Raw genomic sequence first — 26,029 nt, 5'->3', positions numbered from 1 at the left:
GGTTAAGAAAGCTGTGATTAGAAAGAAAGAAGAGTATAAAGAGGATTTTGATAAAAGGCTATCAGAAGACTTTCAGTCAAATCTGAAAGTATTCTGGAAATCCGTAAGGTCAGCCCGAGGAAATACTATAACCAGAGAGCTGACTAGGATCAGATGCCAGGATGGTAGCGTTGTGAAAGGAGAAGAATGTGTACTAAAGATATGGAAGGACTATTTTGAAAGTTTATTTGAAAAAAAGGAAGGAAATAAGAAAGATTTCTGCTATAGCGAAGAAAAAGAGAATGAGATGGAAGGCGAAATTGAAATGTTCGAAATTGTGGAAGCACTTAAGAGTATGAAAGCGGGAAAGGCTGCTGGGTGTGATAGAGTGTCGGTCGAGATGCTTAAAGCAGGAAAAGGCGTAGTAGCTAGTCAGTTGTACTGCCTTTTCAATTTGTGTTGGAGAAGCGGCCGAGTACCAAAAGATTGGTGTAAGGCTGTTATCGTGCCACTTTACAAAGGAAAAGGGTCACAGCTGGACTGCAAAAATTATCGTGGTATAAGCCTGCTTAGCGTCGTCGGCAAATTGTATGCTAAGATTGATTGATTGATTAATAGAGTCAGGAATGAAACTGATGACAAAATATGGGATGCTCAAGCGGGATTTCGAAAGGGAATGGGATGTACTGATCAGGTCTTTTCCTTGCGGTGCATAGCCGAAAAGTTTTTGGCCAAGAGTCAAAAAGTCTATTGCACATTCGTAGATCTGGAAAAGGCCTATGACAGAGTTGAGAGGAATGAATTGTGGTCAGCACTTTCTATGCATGGGGTGAGCAGTCTCTTAATACGAGCACTGAAATCCTTATATGAGGATTCGAGTGCTTGTGTCAGGATAAACGGAGCGCACACTGAGTGGTTTAAGATTGAGAAAGGCGTTAGGCAAGGATGTGTTGCGTCACCGTGGCTGTTCAACCTATTTATGGATAGCTGTCTGACAGATTTGAAAGAGTCTAAAAGTGGATTAAGGATGAATGAGTTACTCGTCAAATGTCTGCTCTATGCCGACGATCAGGTTATACTGGCGTCATCAGCGGAGGAGTTACAGGAGATGGTAAACTGTATGCATGAAGCTTTAAAAGAGAAAGGAATGAAAGTGAACGTAAGTAAAACTAAAACACTGGTTTTTGAAATGGAGAAAGAAATGACAGCATGTAATATTTTGATTGGAGGAGAAAAAGTGGAGCAAGTGAAAGAGTTTGTATATCTAGGATCAAAGTTTACATCAGATGGCAAGTATGATAGTGATATTGAAAGGAGAGTGAACGCGGGGAACATGGTGAATGGAGCTTTGCATGCCTTTATGAGCAGTCAGAAACTATCCAAAAAGGCTCGACTGGCTGTGCACAGGGGCGTGTTGGTCCCGACATTAATGTATGGGAGTGAAAGTTGGGTATGGCAAAAGAAGCATGAAAGCAGAATAAATGCAGTGGAAATGAGAGCGTTAAGGAGTATGATGGGTGTGAAATTGAGTGACAGGATAAGGAACAGCGTGATAAGGGAATGTTGTGATGTGAAAGAAGATGTAGTTACAGGAATAGAAAAGGGTATGTTAAGATGGTTCGGTCATGTGGAGAGGATGAATGAAAGCAGGTTGACTAAGCAGATATACAAGGAGAGTGTGGAGGGAAAGGTCGGAGTGGGAAGACCTAGACGAACGTATCTTGATCAAATTAAGGACGTCCTGGTAAAGGGTCAGGTCAAAAGTACCCGAAACCGCCGAGCTTGTATGAAGAGAGTTATGAATGTGGACGAAGCGAAAGAAGTATGCAGAGATCGTGGCAAGTGGAAAGAGGTAGTCTCTGCCTACCCCTCCGGGAAAGAGGCGTGATTTTATGTATGTATGTATGTATATAATGACATGAACAGGCGACTTAGGGACTAATCACATTTATTTAGTACAGCTTTAACCATAGTTTAATATTGTTTAGGTTCCCCTTAAAAGTTCGAGGTCAAACGTCAGTCGCTTCATGTAAAAACCTGGCTAACCTGATCCAGGATCCAGGTCAAAGGGCACACCACGGGGTCCTCCAGAGAGGTGATCATTTAATCAGAACTAACATAAAAATGATGAAGAATAAACTATAATTATTTATATTACGTTTTAATATAATATCTACTCGTATTCTACTTTTCTTACTCCACAGAGCGCATGCCCTTCAGTTATTCTAACTGGTACTGGTGCAGCTCTTCCGTACAAATGTGTTAACTTTTTTTTTGATCCAGTTTCTGAGATACCACATGTTTGCAAACATAGTTGGTTTATTGATTTGTGAGCACCCGCCGTTGCCATGGGAGGTAATGCCCACTAACATCCTGTAAAAAGATTAAATTAACTTTGAGAGTTAATATGAGTGTATATTGTATTGTAGATGCGAGTACTTTTATTCTTAATAGTAAAAATCATGGGCATGCGTTATATATTGTCAAATATATAATTAATTTTATATCGTCACAAAACTCAATTATATTATTAAGCCAGCGAGTTAAATATGTCGGCTCTTAAATGTATGAATACTACCAACTTATATATACATAATCGTAAGTACGCCACGGTACCCAAAATCAACGATACTTTTTGCCTAAAGCAGCAAAACCGAACCCACATTAAGAGTTTGGTTCACTCGAAAATTGTAACATTATAAATATTACTTACTTACATACATATGTGCCTTTGACACATAGTTCTCCCTTACCTTACTATTATCCTTACATTCACTCATATTTATAATTAGGGCTCTCTCTAGAGCCAACAGTCTCGAAAATACTGTAAGGCCACGTTCAGCTGGAAAAATTGGAAATAAATTACCCTTTCCAGATGACACCGCCTCCAGAGTCTCCCTTGCAAGCGTCGCTTTCTCCAGAGCCATATAAACAAAACATGTCTGGCGTTAACTTAATCGCATTCAGTTTCTCGCATTTGGCGCGGTCAATGAAGTGTAATGTAGTCATAAGTAGCTCGGGTGACACTTTACCATGGTACTGAAAGATTTTGTGTGTTTTAATAACCAACTCTTGTGGGTATCAAACCTTGTCATAATTCATTCAGTCAAGCCCTTCATGTCAATGCGATCAAGCAAGTCGAGACTAAAGTATTAACAGTTAGATGTTGTTAGCGTAAGGTAAATAATTGTTCAGTTTACGAAGCTGCTTTAATTGATCATCTGAACGCTTTGTCAAAACAAAACTACCTATATACCTAAGAAATTAAGCTGAAATTTTTCTAAACTTTAATGTCGTGGGAATCACGGGAGCGAAGCCTCAATTAGAGGAATTTAAATAAAATACATACCGATGTGCGACCCCAACCAGAAACATGAAATCCTCCTTCATGAGGCTTCATCCACTGATCGTCCTGCGCTAAAATAACCCTCTGAACGGTATCTCCGAACCTAAACTTTTCGTCCACAAACAAAATGGCCAAGTCACAGGAAAACTGGGCTGAGATGTTATAATTCTCATGCACGACTGCCTTAGTGACTGCCACCCACTGTCCTTCAAAATCCGCCAAAGATTGGGAGCCTGACAAAAGAATATAAAACAATAGATCCAGTTTCAATTCCTTGATTTCCTATCACTGGATCCAAGAAACAGTATTATTAACGTCAAAAAAATAACTAACTGCATATTTTTATTTATCTTATGACTACTGGACAATAAATTATCGCATATCACAAGGTCAAACGAAGAAATAAGAAGATTAAATAGAACCGTCCTTATGCCTCAGATTTTGATTGGCCATCAAATCACCACATCACTTTGCACTTACCAACTACTACAGCCATAAACGAAACATCGTCGTTGTGATCCAAACAGTGGGCAGAAGTCAAAACACTCCAACTGCTAAAGATAACTCCAGCGCACATAGCTTCATCATTATAGAATCTGGCCGAATGAGGATATCTTTTTAAATCTGCCGGTTTACCTCCTACGACTTTTGGGTGTTTTTTATCAACATCATCGTCTAATACTGTGAAATAAATTGTATTTTCTATGAAATTTACTATTAAACAAAATTTTAAAAAATGTTTCATAATCCCACTGATCCTAAGCGTATATCGACAATACCTAATGTGATTAGACGACGTTGCCTTTAGTCGTAATGAGCGATAACAAATTATGTACTTGCAATCAACTAGCTCTAAAATATATTGCTTTATGATGCTTTGAAAATACTGAAACCATTATTAGGTCCTAGGTGTTGAGCGTCAACTCGGCTTACGAGAATTTCGTTAAATGATACTACTTAATAAACATAAGATGTCAAAATTATAACATCTCATTTTGGTCAGAGTTTTTAATTAATATCATGAAAACGAACTACATAAAAACTTAAATCTGATTATATAATTAACAAAAAATAACCATAACATCATCATGTGATTTGAAAATGAAAATATTTTATGTAATATAAATTTTATTATTCGGAAACTAAGTAGAAAAAAGTATGAAATAAATTATATACAGTGACTTAGTTATGCTTTAAGGATACATCAAATAATGTAATTCGTTCTGGAACCGTTCCTGCCTTATTAGTTAATGCTAATCCTGGATGTTTAAATCAAATTTGATTTTATTGGGCGAAGCTATTATTTTTCAGACAACATATAATTTGGTATTACCATAAAAAAGAAATTATAAACAATTCTCCAAAATTTAAGGTCTCCAAACGATCACAGCTTCTGCAGGGTTTTTAAATAGACACGATTTTTATGATGATTTGTAGAATTAATATGGTGGAATCGACAGAATTTTTTGTGCAATGACATTGTAGCATTTTCTATCCAGGGCAAGAAGTAGAACACGTTCGCGTACATGCCTGGTACATTAATACTCTTCCCATGTGATGTGATCCCAACAATTTGGCTGAAATTAGATAAAACTTTAAAAAAGACCAGTAGGGCTACCCAATATCAAATATAAAATATAGTCAAATATATAATCAAATATTAATATCAAATATAGTATCGGTGGAGATATGCAAAATTGACAAAAAAAGGTTTAAACCTATCGTGGATATGTACCAATGAATCTGTTAGAGTTATGCTTTTATTCATTTCATTACATAGCCTAATTGCTAATGGATACTCTTACAGAAAGGAAAATATCCTCAAGAAATCTCCCTATTCAACTGTATGTGTAGCGATGGAAATTCTAATCTCTAATCGTATTTGCTAAAAGCATACTCATTCCAAAGAACACCGCCTCCGGAGTCGCCTCGCATCGTGTCTCTCTTTCCGTCTCCAAACAAACAGAACACGTCAGGAGATAACACCGACTGGCTCATAGCCGAGCAATTTTTCGGAGAGATGAACCTTAGTTCAGTCTCCCTCATGGTCTGGTAATTACTTTCACCATCATTCTGTGGTAAAACAAAAATCATATATCAGTTAACTTTGTTTCGCCTCCGCTGGGTATAGTGGTTCCAGGTAGAGAAGGCAAACTGGCAGATCAGGTTGACGTACACTGATTGGCTCATAGCCTAACAGTTCTCCGGAAATATGAACCTATTTTATTGAGACTATAAAGTTAAAGAGTCAGATAAGAAATAACATCCTCTAATAAAAAAATACAATTTTTATGAAAAAGTATGTAATTTGAAAACAAAATTATTGTTACTAAAGTAAATTTAATCTTATCTATATCTAAAACTTCTTTAAAATTATTTTTTGTTTGTTTGTTTGTAAACTCTTTATTGCACATAAAAATAAATATAACAAAATCAGAACAGTCATTGAATATAAAAGAATATGTACAATGGCGGACTTATCCCAATCGGGATTTCTTCCAGTCAACCAAAATAAAAAGGAAAATCAAAGTCAAAGAGGCAGCGCAGTTAAAAGCATTGAGGATGCGTTACAATAATCAATAAATTACAAACTAATATTATTATATTATTATTTGGGCTTGTTTTGTTTTTTCTATATCATCGACAGTTCATCAGGCTTGAGAATAAAAATCATATCTAAGATAAAAATAATGTACCTCAGTATCACCCCAACCAGCTACTATAAAATTTGTTTCATTTTCAGACATCCAATTATTATGATGAACCAATATAGCTTTTTGGACTCTTGCACCATATTTGAACTGATCATGAATTATTATAACCGCAATATCATTTGCAAAAGTATCTCCAACACCGTATTGTTCGTGTATCATAAAATGCCAAACGTCATGAAATACTGCTGAAAAACTATAAGTGCTTTCGGAATCTGAAAAAGATATTTTCATCCAAATTCGAAATGTAGCAATTACTATTTGGTTCTATTTTGGGAAGATACAGAGATGAAATGAGAGTTATAAACAATACACCGTGTTTATATCAATTCATTATATTGCTTTATTCATATCTTTTTGCTTTTATTATTTTTCACAACCCTTTATTGCGTATTTACAGTTCAAAAGTGTTCTACTTACTTGATATTACTTGCATTTCATTGATTTCTTCGCTAGAATCGAAGCAATGTGCAGCAGTGAGTACATGTTTTGTCGCAATTATTATGCCTCCACACAAGCTTAAGGAATTCAAAAACTTTACGTTAAAAGGGTATTGAGCTAAATTAGTTCTTTTACCACCTGCTACTAGATTAAAAATGACTATATCATCATCAGTCTTATTTTTATACATTTCTCCCATATCCTTTAAATGTAGATACGCAGTATTGAATTTAGTAATTATGAACATAACTAAAAGAATAATCATTTGGCCGAGGCAATAATTCTCTGATTGATTTGGAACTGCTATTGGTCATGCAATTATGACTGGTAGTACTTAGATAACAGAAGTATTGAAATACAAGTAGATTCAAATAGTTTAAACGCTAGAATTGAACACTACTGTGACAAACACAAAGTTATGATAAACTTTATTAAGATTAATGTTTTGTGGTCGTAAAATTATTGAATCACTTTTTTTTTGTCGTTACCTTTTCCCACTTTTTATGTGGGGTCGGCACAGTATGTTAGTTTTTTTTTCCAATTACTTCTGTCAATTGCCATCTCACTGGTTACTTACTCCCTTTTTCCTCTACCTATCTGAAATAAATTAAGCTATAAGCTATTACTGTAGTCTTCTCTCATAAAACATTTTAAAAATGGGATAAAGAGAAAAAATATAATGACTTTCGATAAAACTTAACAGAAAATTCATAACAATAAAAAAAATAAGGAAATATAATACTGCAATCACAACTTGTAAGTGACCTGTTAATTCAAACGGCGTTCTCGGTTGAATCGACAACGTCGAGTTAAGCCGTCTCATTTACTCTTACAGATTTCTTCATGCGAGGGTGAAAAGGTAAATTTGGGAATGTTCTTAGAGTACACTTTTGAATGAGCTGAAACCCGCTTTCACGAATTCAGTCACCCACTGCCGGCCGATGGAAGCGCCGCGCGTGGCCGCCCCACGCAACTAAACATAACCTTATTGCTTTACACCTCCCTTATCAAATTAACCCCTTTCTTACCCCCTTGTTCTATATTTTAACATAATAATTCAATATCCATTCATTACGAAATTATACAAAATTATGGCGTGAAATTTTTGAATTCAAATGACCAAAACAAAGGTGTCTATTGATTTGTTGGTGGATGTTCAAAAGCGATCAAGAATTGTGTTGACTAAATGAATTTTAATGACATCAAGTCGGGGTAAGTTGCAGATAATCAATCATTTGTAATTGTTATGGGAAACACTAATGATTATGGAGCATACGGCGCCTATACATACAGGTATACTTACTTCTGACATAATATTATACTTCTGATGGGTACCAATAAAAGCAGCCTCTTTTCATGAAATCATATTTCATATGAATGCTGAACTATACCTTATCATTCGGTGAAAACTAAATGTAATAATGAAATAAAGTGATAATTACGATCATCTATCTATAGAAAACAAAATATCCAACTTTTATATCATAAGTCAACGAGATAAAAATAATTCTCAAACAAAAGAAAGAAAATATAAATAAATAAACTTTTTGGAAATTGTGTCAAAAAATATTCAGTAGTTTTAATTTGGTATGGAATGAAGCCGCAAAATAAATATAAACAGCCAATGTTAAAGACGTTGCCGCTTTTTAAATTTAGCTGCGCCTTGGCCGAGTAGCAATCTCGAAATATGTAGGAAGACGTACAGATTAGCCGCCAAAATAGATCTACATTCTACTAGTGCACAAAGAAGTTATAATGAAAACTTCATGAAATATGTAATGTTTCCTCAATACTTATTGATTTCAGAGCTTCGTCATCAAAACCCAAACAACTTGTCGCGTAATGTGCCAAAAAGACTTTCCAAATAGTAACATATATTTATCCACGCCTCTTTTACGGAGTGAAAGGCAAAGGCAAAAATAATAACGAGAGAAAATTGCAATAAGTCTCAAAGACTATTTTTATTTACATAGGAATAATAAATCAGAAAGTAAATGATATATATAGGATAATGCGTGTTATTTTTAATTAGAGTCAAAATAAAGGACATTATGACAAACAATGTGTATTATTCAGAAGAGGAAGAACCTCGGAAGGGATTATGAACGCAACGCGAGTGCATTACATCTACCTATACTACATGACCGCGAAGCGTGGCTAAATTTCAGTCCGCATCGTTAAACTATCATACATATTTACAATTGTATACAGTTAGGTTTATATGAAATACATAATAAAATATACGCAAAGTTAGTAACTTTAGGATGCATAATCCCATGGGAATCCCTCTTAGTGATTCTTTACGATTCCTAAAGATCATTATACATATGAATATGGTTCGGCTGTATGTTGTAATTTTCCGCCGCCTCAGTATTTTGATTTATCTACTTTAGACTTGGACGAACATAATTTAATTTGCCCAGAGTTGACTTTAGATGCAGAAAAATACGAGTAAAAAGACTAGTAATGCAGTTGAAATCGATGATGGAAGACTCAATTTATAATCACCTTGTATAGGCAAGTTTTGTATTTAAATAATAAATTATTTGTTTAAAGTTATAAAAGCTTCAAATAAACAGGTGCATTATCACCTTATTACATTGATAATAACAATGCATTTTAAAACATCATTATTGAAATTTAGAGTCATCTTGTTAAATTACCTAATAACAACTATTTCAAAACATCAATGTTAAGCTATTTTAACACGTACTACGTAAGTGTACTGTTATTACTTAGACTTACATCAAAATATCCATTAATGTTCAACAATATGCAGTCGAATCTCAGCTGAAACAGTCTAGACGTAATTTATTTCCGTAGAAAGCAGACTGGGCATCTCCCCCGACATTCAAAGGATAGTTACCTATGTACCTAACATGAAGGGGGAGAAAGGAGAAATCTTATGAATGTTGAAATAGCGTGCTGCGTAATATAATGGGAATTTTTATATGTTTGTGTATTTTTTGGCAATAAAAACCTTTATTTTATCCGTCCTGATAGTAGGTAAGTGTTTTGGAAACGAATTCTCATTTCAAGTAAGTAAATTCAATGTGCAATATCGGTACAAGAGATTTAAAATAGAACATTTAAAATTAAAGCATTATGAATGTTTAAAATTTCATGATGAAATTCACCAAAAAGTTTTTATAATCATTAACTAATAATTAAAAGAAACACGAAACGTATTTCCCCTGTGCAGCCGACACGCGTCTGCACTGCGTCATACAAACAGCTTTGCGCCTTTGTGTCGGCCCTCGAGGACAACAAATATTAATGCATCACTTGTACAGCTTCCTTTCTTTGTAAGCAGATGCTCTACACGATGTACTGTTAACCTTTCTTAATTGGAAAACGTATACGGTGTGCTTTGTTTGAAACATCTCATTAGAAAAGTTTTTTCCTGGATCTGTTGTTGGTGACAACAATTTATTACACGTTTTTTACACTCCCTAAAATTGTTTGAATTTTGGTTTCCAATTACTAACATTTTAGGTGACCAAACTTCGACGTTACTTGCAGTGTTAAAGAAGAAAATGTGACTAGCCATCCCCTTATAATCCTATTTCATGCCAAGCCACCTCTTTATTTGTCAGGGATGAACACAATCTTTTTGAATTAAGAATATCTAGTATTGTTAAGATGTGCGTTGTTATTATCAGTGCTATGTAAAGCACCATATCATTGATTCATAACAGGCATATTAAAAAAGTTACCTAACAATATCTCTTTTTTGAGAAACAATCACATAAAATAAGGAATACTTAAATGTACGTACGAGTAATGTAACTATTCTGTTGGTGGTAACGACGTAAGTAATTTGTTTCTATTAGAGGGAACGCAAGAAATCGTTGTTTATGGAACTGTCCCTTGGTATATTACGAGTACAATCCTGTAACAAGAGTATTATTTCAAAGACCACACAAAAGGCAGTAAAACATCAAGTTGTTTTGTTCGTATTTATTCAAGTTGTTTATTTATTTATTTATGTATACATAAGCAATATTTCGTGAATTTCACAGTTCGGCGATACTTTTACAGTTTTATGACAATTTTGTTCACGAAGCGATAATTTAAACAGTCCGTAAATAATTTACAAGCGGAGCCGTGGTTGGTAACCCTGTAAAATAAAGAGGTAAGGGAACCCGTATAAATGAAGATGCGATGTTTAATACGCTCAATTGGCTGAAAATTGGTCCGATGAATATCAGGCTTTCTCTGCTTTATTGCCGGGCCGATTCAATTGCTTTATTTGAACACAAGTCAAGCAACCGTGATTCTTAAGGCAGCCTTATACTGATTATTCACTAATAAAAATATTATTATTTTCAATAATGTAGCAAGGTGTATAGATGTTGAAAAGTAATGTAGAGACAAAATAACAACATTAGGAAAATAAATTATAGTAGCGAATCGACGTTTTAATAGTCGGTCAGTAATACTCATTTACCCAAGTACTGGTAAACGTATCATAAAATATTCACCTAGAACTATGCTGTTGTTCTTTTATACAAAAATAAGGTTCTTAATCACTATTATCATAAATTTCTTTGTCGCTAAGTTTTCTATTTGTTATATTTACCTTCCTTAAATCCGCCGGTATAATAAGATATTTTAATATCATTCTGGTGTTCAGATCAATGACTGCTGCTCATACTATGTACAATACCATCCAAAGTCCACAAATCGAGACGCGCATGAATCAGAGAGCAGATTGCTATGCTGGTATTGATAAAAGTTAATTGCATACTCTTTGTTAAACAAAATATTTGTATTCTACTTATCTCGACGTCATCCTCAGCACGTTATAATCTTTTTAAAACTCTTCTTCTCTTTGATCTTCTTTAATTTATTTATTTCATCACCCTCCGAATTAAGTCTCGAATGCGTCCTATTTATTTAAGTCCCTTTGCGATACTTATTTGGCGATACTCTATATTTTTTCATTATAAATCTAATAATACCTTTATATCTAAATAGAATAAAAGTGAGCTGTACCAAACTAATTAATATAAGTACCGTTAAAGATAACCAAAGTCGAACAGTCAACACAAATAGATAATTAATGCCTGCTTAAATATAAATTGTATAAATCTAAATTTACGAGCAAAAAAATCAAAAGTCCGACCTTGAGTGCTCTCGAAATATTGGAAAAACTTTTCACAAACACCGACCGACCGAGTTTAATCTGGAATGGCACCAAATGCACTCATAAAAGAAATTGAAGATGTTTCGGTACAACGACATTTCTGCTGATAAAGAACGGAAAGAAAATCTAAAAGTCAATATTATTTTATTGACAAATATTTCGTTTCTTATAGTTAAAATTTGCCGATCGACGAATATTGAAACAAAATATCCTTTCAAAACAGAACTTTCTGTAACTACTCCACACCTAATTCTACCTCACACAATGTTAAGGTTGCCTGGAATAGATTGCATAATGCGATAAAGCCTCCTATTGTTGCATTATCTTGGCTTAAGTATAAGGTATAATTTTTGTATAATCTTTTGCTGGATATTGGAAAGTAGAAAAGAATACCCTTTTTTATTCTATTTTTAAATATCAAAAGAATTAAAGGAATAATAAGCAAATAATATAAGAAGCAAAGGAAGTATGCAGGGATCGTGGCAAGTGGAAAGAGGTAGTCTCTGCCTACCCCTCCGGGAAAGAGGCGTGAGTTTATGTATGTATGTATGTATGTTTAAATATCCTGCAAAAGTTCAATTACACTAAAATGTTTTATTCACGTACACGTTCATGCCTTGTCTAATAAGTAAAGCAGATTAGTTTACAAAACTCTTGACAGCCTCGATCACTGTGTACCAGTCGACCTAGGCTCCGACAGTAATCGACCGGACTGGCGGAATGGGGGCACTCTTCACATCGTATTTACATGTGAATCATACACACATATCATGTCTTCATGGGAAAGACAGAGGATGGTCACCAGAGTCAAACGCCAGTTGTTGTTAAGCTGAGTTACTTAATAGTGAAATTGAGATGTATTAAGTGGACAAGGTGCTTTAAATAAGAATCCCAAGTTTTTAAACATTTCTCAAGACTATTACAATCAGCGTAAAAAGAGAAGCACACTTAATTTTATTTTGACATAGCAAAAAGGCCGAAAAGAAATATTATACAAATTTCATATGGTTCTTAAGCTTTAGTGGACTTAACAGTATATGCGTAGCCTTATATGTAAAGTATCCTTAACCACTACCAAAACGTTGGTGATAACCGTGATTAAACGAATCGAATTATATTTCAGGAAATGGGTAATTTGATACATGATCATTAGACGATTTTTTTCTTGTCATGTGAATTTAATAGTAAATTAAGATTTCGTAAGTTTACAAATCTATATAAGGCACCTAGGAAACTAGCAACATTATAGCACAAACACGTATTCGTACAACCTACTTAAATGCGCATACACGTTGTGTGCATTCCCTGCAAAGTGACTTTGAATCAGCTGTACAACAGGTGTTAACGATTTTTTATGGTAGAAACACAAGCAACGTTTTATTTCGGAATTTCTCAGCTTTATTTTGTTCATTTTATTTTACAACCTTGTTTGTTTCACACAAAAGAAAAAACATAGCCGATCATCTAACCAATAATTCTATTATTGTAAAACCAAACATTTAAGTACTTTTAATTGCGGCATGGAAACAAAACTTATCTTGTAATTATACATTATTTGAGCAAAACGTTTCTGAAACTTGACATGTACAGTGCCGCTCTCTCTCAGTGAAGTGTCTACACGTCAAATCATATCACAATGTAATTAATTATAGTGTCCGACCGAAGGTCTATTTTTGGCCGAAGCCGAAGCCGAAGCCGATTAATCGGCTATCGCCACAACCTTCGGCCGAAGCCGAAGCCGAAGGTTTATATTCTCTCAGCACTCAGTAATTAATTTTGTTCAATATTGTCTACAAGCTACAATTAATATTAAAATCATTTCAAAACCTCAATATTGAAGGTTTATATATTGACTGTCTCATATAGAAGTTGATGATATATCATAGAGGTGGTTGGTTTAGAGATAAACTAGCTGTTGCCCGCGACTTCGTCCGCGTAAATTTCGAGTTGAATTTTAATCATACAGTCAGATACAGACAGACAAAAAATGTAAAAAAAAAGTTCTCTATCCGTTTCAGTCAAAATATTAAATGTACAGAAAAAATATTTTTACCGTTTTATTATTATATGTAGTATTTTGATTTTCAGTTTTTTTACATAAAATACTCAAACAATACAAAAAAAAATATATTTTTAATAATAAAAAATATCTTGTAATTGTTGGGATTCGAACTTGGACCGCCAACTTCACAGTCTCACGGGCTAACCACTGGACCATGGAAGCCGTTGCGTTGGTGTCGAAATTAAAGTAGACTACATACATATGGTCACGTCTTTATCCCTTGCGGGGTAGACAGAGCCAACAGACTTGAAAAGACTGAATGGCCACGTTCAGCTATTTGATTTAATGATAGAATTGAGATTCAAAAAGTGATAGGTTGCTCGCCCATCGCCTAAAAAAGAATCCCAAGTTTGTAAGCCCATCCCTTAGTCGCCTTTCACTTATATTTATATGTTATAGGTATAATGCCGTCGTATAATGATAAATGACTTTGAATTTTTAATTTCGTAACTTATTTGCAGGCATACTGATGCCTTGAGTTCATTCAAATGTCGATAACTTTTTTTTTTGTGAACCGATTTTGATGAAACAAACTTTAAATGTTATTCTGAGTTAAAACAAAGCAATTGGTGAAAGTTTGAAGTAAATCGGTTTAGTACTTTCGGAGATAATCGTGATCATACATACAGACAGACAGACAAGAAATTAAAAAAAAATATTTTTGCTTTCTATTATTCATTCTAAGTGTCTCTCTATCCATTTCAGTCGAAAATACTAAATGTACAGACAAAATATTTTTACTGTTTTATTATATGTACCTACTGGTAAAAAATAATGATTTGATTTCTTACAAAAACACTCGTTTAAATACACGTACGGACTTGTTTTGATGCATGCAATCAGCAATGTGATATTTTGGCAGTGACTCCCCGCCGCCTCATGACTTTCGTAACAGTTCGTTCAATCTCGACGGTCGCTCGGACCTTCGGCGAAACCTTCGGCTTCGGCCGGATTTTGGGCCGAAGCCGAATGTTTCGCCGAAGGTGGATTTTTTGGCCGAAGGTGGCCGAAGCCGAAGCCGAAGCCGAAGCTTCGGTCGGACACTATTAATGTATAATAGTTTCAGTTGGAACATTAGGTATGCCTTAATGAATTAAATAATAGAAACTTGATTTTCTTGTTTCCATGCTTAATTAACTGTATATTTTATCCACTAATGACTAATAAATTATTACATGCATTACCTAGCTACTAACTGGTATTGTATCGTTTCTTAGTTCGTAAAATACAACAATACATTTGTAACGATTGTCTTGTCCTTCCACTTGCGATCAATAGGACAAAAAAGCTGGTTTTTAACATGAATCCCATCATTCATTTTTAGATGTTCATTATCAGCACTGATTTTGATATAAGTAATTAAGCAGATAGATTTAATACGACTTATTAACCTCTATACATGTAACCAATGGCCTGAAAAACTCTCAAAAGTTTGTTTTAACAAAATTTCATCATCCTGATACATGTGCCGTGTCAAGTTTATCATTAAAATGATGATTTTGTTTAGTTTCTGGATGTTCGTATCGGCAGTGTTTCCGATATCAGTTATTCTGGTAGTCAGTGACGGGGCAACAACGCGCGCGACCGGTCGCCCTTGCTCTCTTGCCATTTTTTCGCCATTTTCTTTATTTACGAATACGCGTTTAGTGATAATTTTAATGGACTATTTCTAGAAAATAAAAATATCTATAAGGTAATACTATAATTTTACTTGTTTTTCGCTATTATCTCGTTTCCTTTAGTTTGCGAATTTTTGTTTTGTTTGTGAAAACATATCTATGGTTGGATATTTTTGAACTTTTTATCCTTTATTATTTAAAATACCGTTTAAATACATATAATACTTAATTAAAATACAAATTAAAAACTAGTGAAAAAGTGGTTATAAAACTTGTTTACTTTTGAAATATGTTGACCGTTTTCAAGCCAGTGACACTGAAAGTTATTTTTGGCGCGAGATCTTTGACATGCATTTTTGTAAACAAAGGCGCATTATTTACGATCACCCCGATGGATCACCATTGTGTACAATATATTTTTATGATATCTTAAGGATAGTTAAGTATATACTGGCCATGTTCTTTTATATCATAAGAACAACATACATCTTCTATTATTTCAATCAATATTTTCATATTAATAAAGCAAACTTTTTAAAATATTAAAACAGATTAGCGTCATCTAAAACTCTGGATATCTTTGTCCAACCGCTCTATGAATTAACAGTATTTCGGATTTTTTTACTCGTGCAGGTCAAATGCATGCAAATGAATGACCATTATTAGTCGTTTTCATCAATTACCAGCTCAAGAAAATATTGCACCTACTCATTTTTTCACAGAGCGCACCGTCTTCTCAACAACACATTTTTTCCGAGTGTATATTGGTATTTAAGTATTTTAGTCACTTACGGTATAAGGATAAAATTTAATCGAATCTGTGGGTTGGTGCTGCCCATCAATTTATTATCTACTAGCGACAATTATTATCTATTATCTACTAGTGCAATTTATTATCTATTATCTACTAGTGCAAAATTATAAATGTTATTATTCATAAAAACCTTCCTCTTGAATCACTCTACCTGTTACAAAAAACCGCATCAAAATCCGTTGCGTAATTTTAAAGATTTAAGCATACAGACAAAAAAACTAAAATAGCGACTTTGTTTTATACTATGTAGTGATATGGATTAAAAAAACCTTGTGTATGCAAAAAACGTGTTTGCAACAAAATTGGGTAGACATCATGGAAAATAAATTCCTTATGTAATTGTATACATTGTCGTCATAATTGGATACAATGAGGGCATTGTGACTGACGCTGCATTGTTCTCTTGTTTCTTTACATTTGACACGCAAAAATCGTAGTGTAATTTTAGAAGTTTCAATTTATTATACAGAGAATCGAATATCTTCTCTCTCTAAAGCAAAATTTGAGCTTTATCTTCCATCCTATAAATGAACATTTGCAAAGAGAAGAAATTGTTGAGCTACTTGAGTTATTTTCAACCATATTTAATTACCTATATACAATGGTACAGCTAGAAGAGAAACGCGAGAAATCAGGGCGATAAACAATATAGGTATTTATAGTTATTACGTTTAATTCCATGCAAGTCTAGAAAAAACAAACTAAAAATAAAACCATTCGCGCTGATAAACTCTCTGACACCAAACACTCCAGAAACAATAATGCCGACTCCACACTGTCACTGATACTCGGATACGATAATACTAAACAAATACGTTCGGTTTCCATTATACCACGTGACATTTTTTTACCCGACAACGCCAAAAGAGAATTTTGTTATTATAATTTGTTTATGTACAGAAAGAGTCCATGTTTTTTAATGTTTTTTTTTTTTATTATTCAATTTTACCAGTAGTAAACAGCTTTGCAATGTTAATCCATCAATTATATTAAGAATGTCATAAATTATATTTTTCATTTTCAGTTTACATAATTTTAACTAAAAGATGCCAAACATTTTTTATTTGTACCAAAACATAACCACTGAGCCACACTGCTTTTGTCTCAAAAACCGTCGAAAATTATATTATCTAAATGACCTGAGTCTTAGATGTTCCTCTACTTCAAATTATGCTTTGATTGAGCTTAGTAGGGCACTTTTCGTGATTGTGCGTATGCGCACCAGATTGATACGTTGTCCAAAAATTGGTTTTTCAACAATGCCCCTATATTTCTGCCGGTCACTTTATGAACAGACAGAATACAGAATTTTGATGGACTCAATAATTCATTTTATTTTTTTATTAATATATACAAGTTATACTCACTGCAATAGAACCAAATGTAAATTAACGAAAATAGTTACAATTTATACCTTTTGGAATGTTAATGGGATATTACTTAAATGTGTAATGAGTTAGCATCTCATTACAGTCGACCGCATATCTTACCAATGTAGTTGTATTGTATCGGGTCGTAAATGAGGGCAATGCACACTAAATTCTTTTTAATAGAGCGCAGATAGTGTGTGTACTTCATAGTGTGAATCATAATCAAAGTCCAAAGCTCGTTTATTTATTGTGGAAATAATGGTACCTAGTTTACTTAAACCTATGATAGAAATCAAAAATTAAAACCTTCGCCGACACTAAGTAATGGTAAAGAGATTTTATAGTTTTGGTCGTAATGAATAAAACATTTAAGACTTGAAAAATGACCACGGGAGTGTAGCCCCGGTATACTTATTTCGCATTATACTTCATAGAAATCTAAATAATCTAGTCCTAACTATATTACTCGTATTTCGATTACTGTGGCAACAGACTTCTCCATTATTGAAGATGGTATAGGTACTTACACTTTTTACCAAATTTCTGTCATAATGCAATGATAGCGATAACATTCACTTGACTCATGTTTATCTGAAAACAAGATGTAGGAAAATCAGTTATTATATGAGGTAAGGGATTTTTTTTATTTTTACATCGTGTCAATGCTGCCAGTATTATGGGAACCTTTGGAACAGATGTGAGGTCGGGAGAAGGCTAAATGTGTAATATTTCCTTTTTTTTACTTTATTGTCAATTAAGCCATATAGCTGAAAGGACTGTGATCAAACAGAAGCAATGTGCTAATTTCCACTACGTCTAATTTCTTTTTTTTTAAACTTAGCGCATCTAAAATACATAATAAAATCTACAAGTAGAACCAAAATGCTTAGTTAAAACCGTTATCATTTTTATTTTATTCACATTATGGCCACATCAAAATCAACTAATAGCTTTCGCCGTCAAATGTTTTACAACTTCACGATTTTAATACACAATAAAATAAAAGTGATAGATTACTTATTAAGAGGAAATGCGCAATAATGCACATCTGCGATCGAAAAGTACTTAAGTATATAAAGAACAATCTCGCAATGACTAAAAAACCACGTTCAGCTATATAGCTTAATGGTGGAATTTAGATTCAAATAGGGACAGGACAGCTAGCCCATCGTCTAAAAGGAGAATTCCAAGTTTATCAGCCTGTCCCTTAATCGCCTTATTCGACATCCATGAGAAAGAGAAGGAGTCGTGGTTAGAATAGACTATTAATGAATCTCCAACTGTTATAGTAAGCTTCTATACAACGGATTTCTGCCGGCTTTACTGATCTCTCTCATTTTCTCTTCACTTCATGATTATGGATGCCTTTTTTTCTACTGAAAATTTACATAACAACTTTTCATAAATTCATTGTCTGATATTTTTCTCTATTTTCTTTCTTGACCGCTACCAACCTTATGAAATGGAAATGACATATCTTGTCATCGTTGAGATAAAATCACCTCTGAAAATCACCGACAGTATTGTACATCTGGAGAAGAGATAAAGGATATTTTTTGTTACATGGTAATACAGCTGGTTTCATTATTATTAGCATCATATCTGAAGATATTGATAACCCAAAAATCATACTGGTCCTTATCAATAAATCACTTGTCCCTATATGTAAGGCTTATCAAAGTTATTGACACGTTCCCATATCGATCGATCATTCTATTCCACTTGCCTGATAGTGCTTCATGAATATTGGGGAACGAATACATGCGGTATTTCCGATCACATAGACTTGTTACTTGGCCGTCGTTGCCAAGTGATTTTAAGCTTGAAGATTATGTTCTCGTAGGTTACAGCTTAAGATATATTTTAAGTTTAGCAGTCAGTAACCTGAATGTGCAGCAAAGGATTGAAATATTCAATTGATTTAAGTTTTACGCTATTTAATTTTTTTTTTTATTATTTTTTTTTGTGTTTTTCTACCCTATATATTATAATGTATGTTAATTTTTATACGATTTGAGGAGAGACTACACTTTTATAAGCGCCATAATTATGTTGTAACTGTAAAACTGCCATAAATTTACCGACGAGAAATAATGAAACCTACTGCGAGTTTTATTGACAAACAAAGTAACACAATAAAATCTAAATAGAAATCAAAAGTACATGATGTTTCCAACCTATTATTTCCAGGCACACATTTTATATCTATGCTAAGAGTTAAATTTTATCACTGAGGCTTGATATGTCTTTACTTTTTGTATTAAGACTGGCTTTGGGTTTGTAGTTTATAATGAGTTCATGCCTCCCAAAGTTCTCCTTGAAAATCACTAGCATTAACCTCTGAAGCACGCGCGTTCCTATTATATAGCGTATAAATTCTCTCCCTCTATAATTACCTATTTTTCTTTTCGGATTATACGTCATTGTATCTAACAAAGCAACGTTTTCTTCAGTAGTGCTTTAATTCTAATTTGTTTGTTTCAGAACTGAATTCTGGGGCACAAAAATGTCTGCAATCAACTTCAAAGCCGTGATCGCGAGAGCAAAAGTGGTGTTAAACCGCAGATAGGTGTAAAAATAATGGTCAACCATAATACATAGAAACTCACGGTTATTCATCATTTTACAAATAGCCGTTCTTATAACCCTTGTAACGTTACTTTGCTCTTCCGCTTGTCCTTCCATAGCAATACCAATAGTGCAATTATAATTGATATATTTACAAATAGATAAGCTGCAATAACGTCGTATAAGCAAGTATCGACAATATTAAACAGGAATTTGTACAAAGTAGTGCTGAGCTAATTAGTTGAATAAGATAATATAGCAAACGCTTTTGAAGCCATATCAAGTTTTGAGCTGCCTTACAAGTGACAAATTTATAACTTAGTGCCAAAAGAGAAAGTACCGAAGATGTCTCACGGAGTGGTGGCGAAAAATTCGAAGAACGGGAATGGTGCGCAGGCGCAGGCTTCCCCGCGCTCAGAGAGCCCGGCTCCACCACCCGACGGCGGCTGGGGGTGGATTGTCGCCTTCGCCTCCTTTATGGTACACATTATAAGTAAGTACTTTACACAAATATTGGTCTTTCATCATCACCCTTCTACCCGCTCGCGAGTTTGCATTGCTCTCATTTCATATAGGGAAAGTCCAATGCCGAGTTTCGTCCCACTTGAGAGTGGTTTTGCCGAAAAGGCCATTTGTACCGGTTGCGTCCTCCTTGGTAAGAAGACGCTTGGTCCACCGAGCAATTCAGGTTATCACACAAGCGACTCCCGCCTAACCACCGGGCCCTGTTAACAATAAAATCTTATCTAGTCTGGACATGCAATGTGTAAAACCTTTTTTCTTTTAGGCACTTCAAACTTTTTTTAGTTAATACATAACTAACGATAAAAATAACAACCGCTGTTAGAAGATAACTAAATAAGTTTATTATAATGTTTTTATTTTTTTATATTAATATTATAAAAATGTAATTTAAGAAATAAAAATAAAGAGACAATAACAGAATTATGGCCTATTAACAACCAAATCTTATCTTTGGTTATGCAATTCTTCTCCTAAGTTCTTCACATTTGTTTATTTTTTAATACATACCTTACTATTTTTAAACTTGTTATTAATATAATATTTAATATTTTTATTAATAACCTAAACTTAGAAATCTCAAAGTTAGTAGTTAATTTCACTTCTGTTTATTTACGTAATAACTTTTGAACTAAGTTCGGTAGCAATGGTAATCTAAATATTAGCTCGGCGCGAAACATAATCTTCAAAGTTCAAACAATAACTCGATAACAAATATTTAAATATCTTCAGATTCTGTAAATTTAACATTACTTATCTTTTTGAACTTAAGCGTTATCAGATACACGTCAGCTGTTTGTTAAAGTACAGTCTTATACTTCTTACCAAATTTCCTTCTCTTACGTATCAAAACTAGATGATTTTACATGTAAAAAATATTCGGACACATTCAGCATGTTTTTGTATAATATAAAATCAAGGAATTTGTGATGTGATGTGATCAAGTTTATTTGAAACAAAGAGTTTTCAAAAAACTTGATTCAGAGCACGAATCGTTTGAAATCAAAAATTAACCAATACGATTATAGTTAAACTTCAAACTTAATAAAATGAGAAAGTTCTCATCAAAGGAAATCAAGGGTGGCCTAGTTTGATATCTGATAACGCACCCTTTGGCACAAATTCAAATCTTATTCTAAAGGCCATCGAATTACAATGAACATAATTATTTAAGTTACAATATTAGTAGATATTTTGGTATTCATGCTATACGTACCATTGTTAATAGTAAAATAAAAGTTTAAAAGCAGGTATATCGGTATAATAGCCCAATACCGCGCTGAGTTTATAAAATTCAAGATAGCATTCACACAATAGCCAGCATAGCATAAATCGTTATTAGTAGTTACTTGATGAGTAGTTAATAAAAAAAAAGAAACAAAACTTCTAACAATCTTTGAAATATAAAAATAGTCTGTAAAGATGGCATCTAAATCCAATCTATACTAATATTAAAAAGCTGAAGAGTTTGTTTGTTTGAACGCGCTAATCTCAGGAACTACTGCTTCGAATTGAAAAATTATTTTTGTGTTGAATATACCATTTATAGAGGAAGGCTTTAGGCTATATTACATCACGCTGCAACTATTGGAGCGAAGAAATAAAGGAACATGTGAAAAAAAAGGTAAGTAAGTTATTCATCCTTGAGGGCTTCAATGATGCCCAAAATAACTATTTCATGCGGACGAAGTCGCGGGCACAGCTAGTTTAGATATGATCGAAAATGAGGTAATTTTAATTATGTTATCATACTGACTTTATCTTTGTATGACATGTCACATTACAAATATTACGTGATTTAAATAGTAGATACACAGTCGTTATCAATTGCTTGACACGTTATGAATATGGACATTAATGTGTATATTATCTAAGTAATCACGAGATAGAAGAACATTCTTCACAATTTTAGTTTCTGTTATTTCCAGCTTTACTAATTTATCCACCTTTTTAATGGTCAAAGTTTGACCGCTCAGGAGCAGGATCAGAGCTTTCCTAATGGTTTATTTTCGTCTTCGGATTTTATTGAATTTTTAATTGGTTTAAACTGTTGTCTATAGATTAAAATTATGCATTTGAGAAAAGAATTTCCCTTAATATTTCTTATAAATGTCATATTATAGATGTGTTTCTAGTGTGACCGATCATAGTCTGATAATGTCATATTTATCTTGTTGCTTTAACTTTTTCTTCCAAACCCGATGCTATGCTTCTGTGGGAATATCCAAATCCTTTTCTTACATTCATTATATTTATTTCATGCCATATTTTAAATAACTCTGTCAGTGGTTTCGGCTGCGCCTTGATATGTAAGTCAGTCACGTTAACCTTTTATACGTATGTAGATTCAGATTTATATTGTGAAGGAAAGTCACATCTCCAAGAATCGGTAATCAGATATTTGGCAAATAGAGCTTAAAGCTCTATAAAAGGCATATTTACCGACGTGAATCTCTACAGTGACTGCGCAAACTGTGCTTGCCAACATTACAGAATGGGAGCGCCTGCCAGCCAAAGCCACCCTTACTATAGAAGCTCTGATACGATATTTTTTACAATATCATCTTGGATGTTTCATAGCGATATATTCTTTATTTTATTGCAATATGTTCATTTTTTATAAGAGTATCTTGTAAGTTTCAAAGAAGAAAACTTGTTTTATGTAAAGTTGAAAAAAGTAATCCTAAATATCGAATACTTAAGAGATACCTTGTGAACAGTCTAATGGACAGACAATGTAATCTCCTTTACACGGTGCAGCAAAATCAACAAAGCTATCGCATTATTTGATTACCAAACGACTCCTTGTATTTACAAATTTCGCGAGTTATTTACCACGTCTCGTAGACTTCAGATAACTATCTTATTTGTATAGTCTACAAATAACTACAATGTTAATAATAATGCTTCATGGTCTTCTTCGTCCCGGTCTTACATCGAGCCCGGAGTGCGCTTTTTGACCATGATCGTGAATGGGTGAGTCAGGTATTTTACACGAAGCGACTCCCGTCTGACCTTCTCAACCTTGCCAGGGGAACGTAACCCATATTGGATCATTTTTACATATCCAGTTGTCTGAATGTGCAGATTTGCTAACGTTTATTTTTCTCACCGTAAAAGCTTCGGTTAATATCTACTGGAACCAATGTACATAACTCTTAAAAGAGTCATAATAATGCTTTACGGTATCTGGTTGAAAATAACTGGTTATGGGCAGAATTTAATGATATTTTTACGTACGATGTGTCACTCTCTTCATGTCATGTCATGATGAGGGTCTATCTCAAATCTCTGCAGGGGACAAATAAATGGTACCGGTTCACTGATCCAAGAATAGATAATTTCTTAACATAAGAACTTACGAAAATACTATTTGAAATATGAAATTATATTCTCCCTTGGGATTGTTTTTAAGGCGTTAGCTACCAACCTGTCACTATTTGAATCTCAATTTATCATACGCCATACGTACAGCCGAACCTGGCCTTTCAGTATTTTAGAGACTGATGGCTCCGTCTACCCCATGGGAATTAAGACGTAATTATATAGGTAATTATATTCTGCTGATGTTATTTTACATGTAAAATCGAATTTAAATATACAAAACACATAAACTTCTAACATATTTTTAAGGTTTACAACGGTAACTATAATAGTAAAATAATATAAATAAATGTAAGCGCCATTGATATATGAAAAAAGTAAATGATTCAGTCGTTTGAAGTTTTTAAAAAGTTGTGTTGTGTACGAATATGTATCTTATCATGTAGGCAATACCACGTTTTTACTTACGAGGTAGACAGAGCCGATGGTCACAAGATACGAAGGTCACGTTTAGCTACTACTTTATTCATTGAACGTTATTATGTTCACTTATGTCTCTCTTACTAGCAGAGAAGATAACTGGATTAGTAGAAAGAGTGAGATGACAAGACATATTGCTTTTCAACATTCGTGAATAAGGGGGCTGGATAGCCTAATGATCGCAAGAAAATAAATGATTAAAAAAATGTTTAAATCCATACTTAGGTTTAAAAAAAAACCCCAAAGTGAAAACATTTAAAACATGATATGACCTTTAAACCGAGACACAAAAATCTTCCACCCGTGGAAGTCTAGAGATAAGGAATCTTGGGGAAGAAATATTGTTATCATTTGTCGAGACTGTGACATGTTGAATGTTGTGGATTGCGCCATTCTGTTTGTTGTTATAATCTTTATATTTCACTCAACTATGATGTGAATGTGTTTTATGATTATTTTTATTTTTGTCAATTATTTTAATAATTATTTTAAAGCCACGCTGAAAGTGACCTTTCAATCTTTTTGAGTTGTTGGCTATGTTTACCCCGCAATACGTAATTATATGTATATATGTCTCATGGGAACGTCGGGATGATAAGTACTTATTATATTATTCCAATTTATATTATATATATTTGACCGCCTCTGTGGCGTAGCGATAGTATGCTTGTCTGTGACACCGGAGGTCCCGAGTTCGAATCCCGGTCAGGGCACAATGAGAAAAGCACTTTTTCTGATTGGCCCGGTTTTTTGGATGTTTATCTTTATAAGTATTTATTATAAAATATAATATGATTGAGTTAGTATCTCGTAACACAAGTCTCAAACTTTCTTCGAGGCTAACTCAATCTGTGTAATTTGACCCGTATATATTTATTTTATTTATATTTATATTCTACCCGTGGACATAAATAAGTTAATTAATTAAAAATCCGTAAATTTATCAAAATCCGTCTAGTTGACTTTGCGTGAAAGACAACCAAATTTACACCACACATGATTTAACTTTCGTTATTTTAATATCTTATCCCGTCGATGTTGTACGAGTAAGTGGCGATTAGATCTGACGGCGAGAAACAAACATAGTACATAATATTGTACTTTTCTTCTTGTGCAATTAAAGGCTTTCGTTTGATTGACTTTTAAAATCTATACAATCAACGCTAGAAACTTGTCATTATGTGTTGGATCTGTACACCGTAAGGGATGAAAGAGAATGAGAAAGATAGAAGAAGAAAGAGATGGATAACATCTTTTTATTTGCAAAGTGCCGCGTGGATCCCGGCAGTGCCATGTGGTTCCCGGCACCATTACAAAAAAAAAATAGGACCACTCCATCTCGTTCCCATAGATGTCGTAAAAGGCGACAAAGGGATAGTCTTATAAACTTGGTATTCTTCTTTTAGGCGATGGGCTAGCAACCTGTCACTATTTGAATCTCAATTCTATCATCAAGCCAAAAAGCTGAACGTGGCTTATCGGCCTTTTCAAGACTGTTGGCTCTGTCTACCCCAATAAGGGATATAGACGTGACTATATGTATGTATGTATTTGCAAAGTAATTCATCCTAAAACGTTTACGTATTTGGATTTAGCACGAGTCATCGCGCTTACTAACAGTCCTGCCTAATGATATCTCGTTTA

The 26,029-nt window shown here is 33.8% G+C and overlaps 2 protein-coding genes across 2 annotated transcripts in view; one reads left to right on the top strand and one right to left on the bottom strand.

Moving 5' to 3' along the window:
• Positions 1-2,204: 2,204 nt before the first annotated feature.
• Positions 2,205-6,667, bottom strand: LOC106143589 (plasma kallikrein). The gene is made up of 8 exons (XM_060954397.1): positions 6,457-6,667; positions 6,022-6,251; positions 5,223-5,398; positions 4,784-4,902; positions 3,806-4,006; positions 3,329-3,558; positions 2,846-3,018; positions 2,205-2,352 (listed from the first exon to the last, which is right to left on the bottom strand). Exons 1-8 carry the CDS (start codon positions 6,665-6,667, stop codon positions 2,205-2,207), a joined length of 1,488 nt encoding a protein of 495 aa, XP_060810380.1.
• Positions 6,668-15,224: 8,557 nt separating this feature from the next.
• LOC106129051 (monocarboxylate transporter 12) overlaps positions 15,225-26,029 on the top strand; it is a 29,524-nt gene continuing 18,719 nt past the window's right edge. The window contains exons 1-2 of the mRNA XM_013327488.2: positions 15,225-15,381; positions 19,976-20,552. Coding sequence (XP_013182942.2) covers positions 20,405-20,552 — 148 coding nt within the window. The 5' untranslated portion in view covers positions 15,225-15,381; positions 19,976-20,404. The remainder of the gene's footprint in view (positions 15,382-19,975; positions 20,553-26,029) is intronic.

This window comes from Amyelois transitella, chromosome 2 (genome assembly GCF_032362555.1).
Source record: "Amyelois transitella isolate CPQ chromosome 2, ilAmyTran1.1, whole genome shotgun sequence".
Classification (NCBI taxonomy): Eukaryota; Metazoa; Arthropoda; class Insecta; order Lepidoptera; family Pyralidae; genus Amyelois; species Amyelois transitella.
This window is presented reverse-complemented; position numbering and strand designations above follow the sequence as displayed.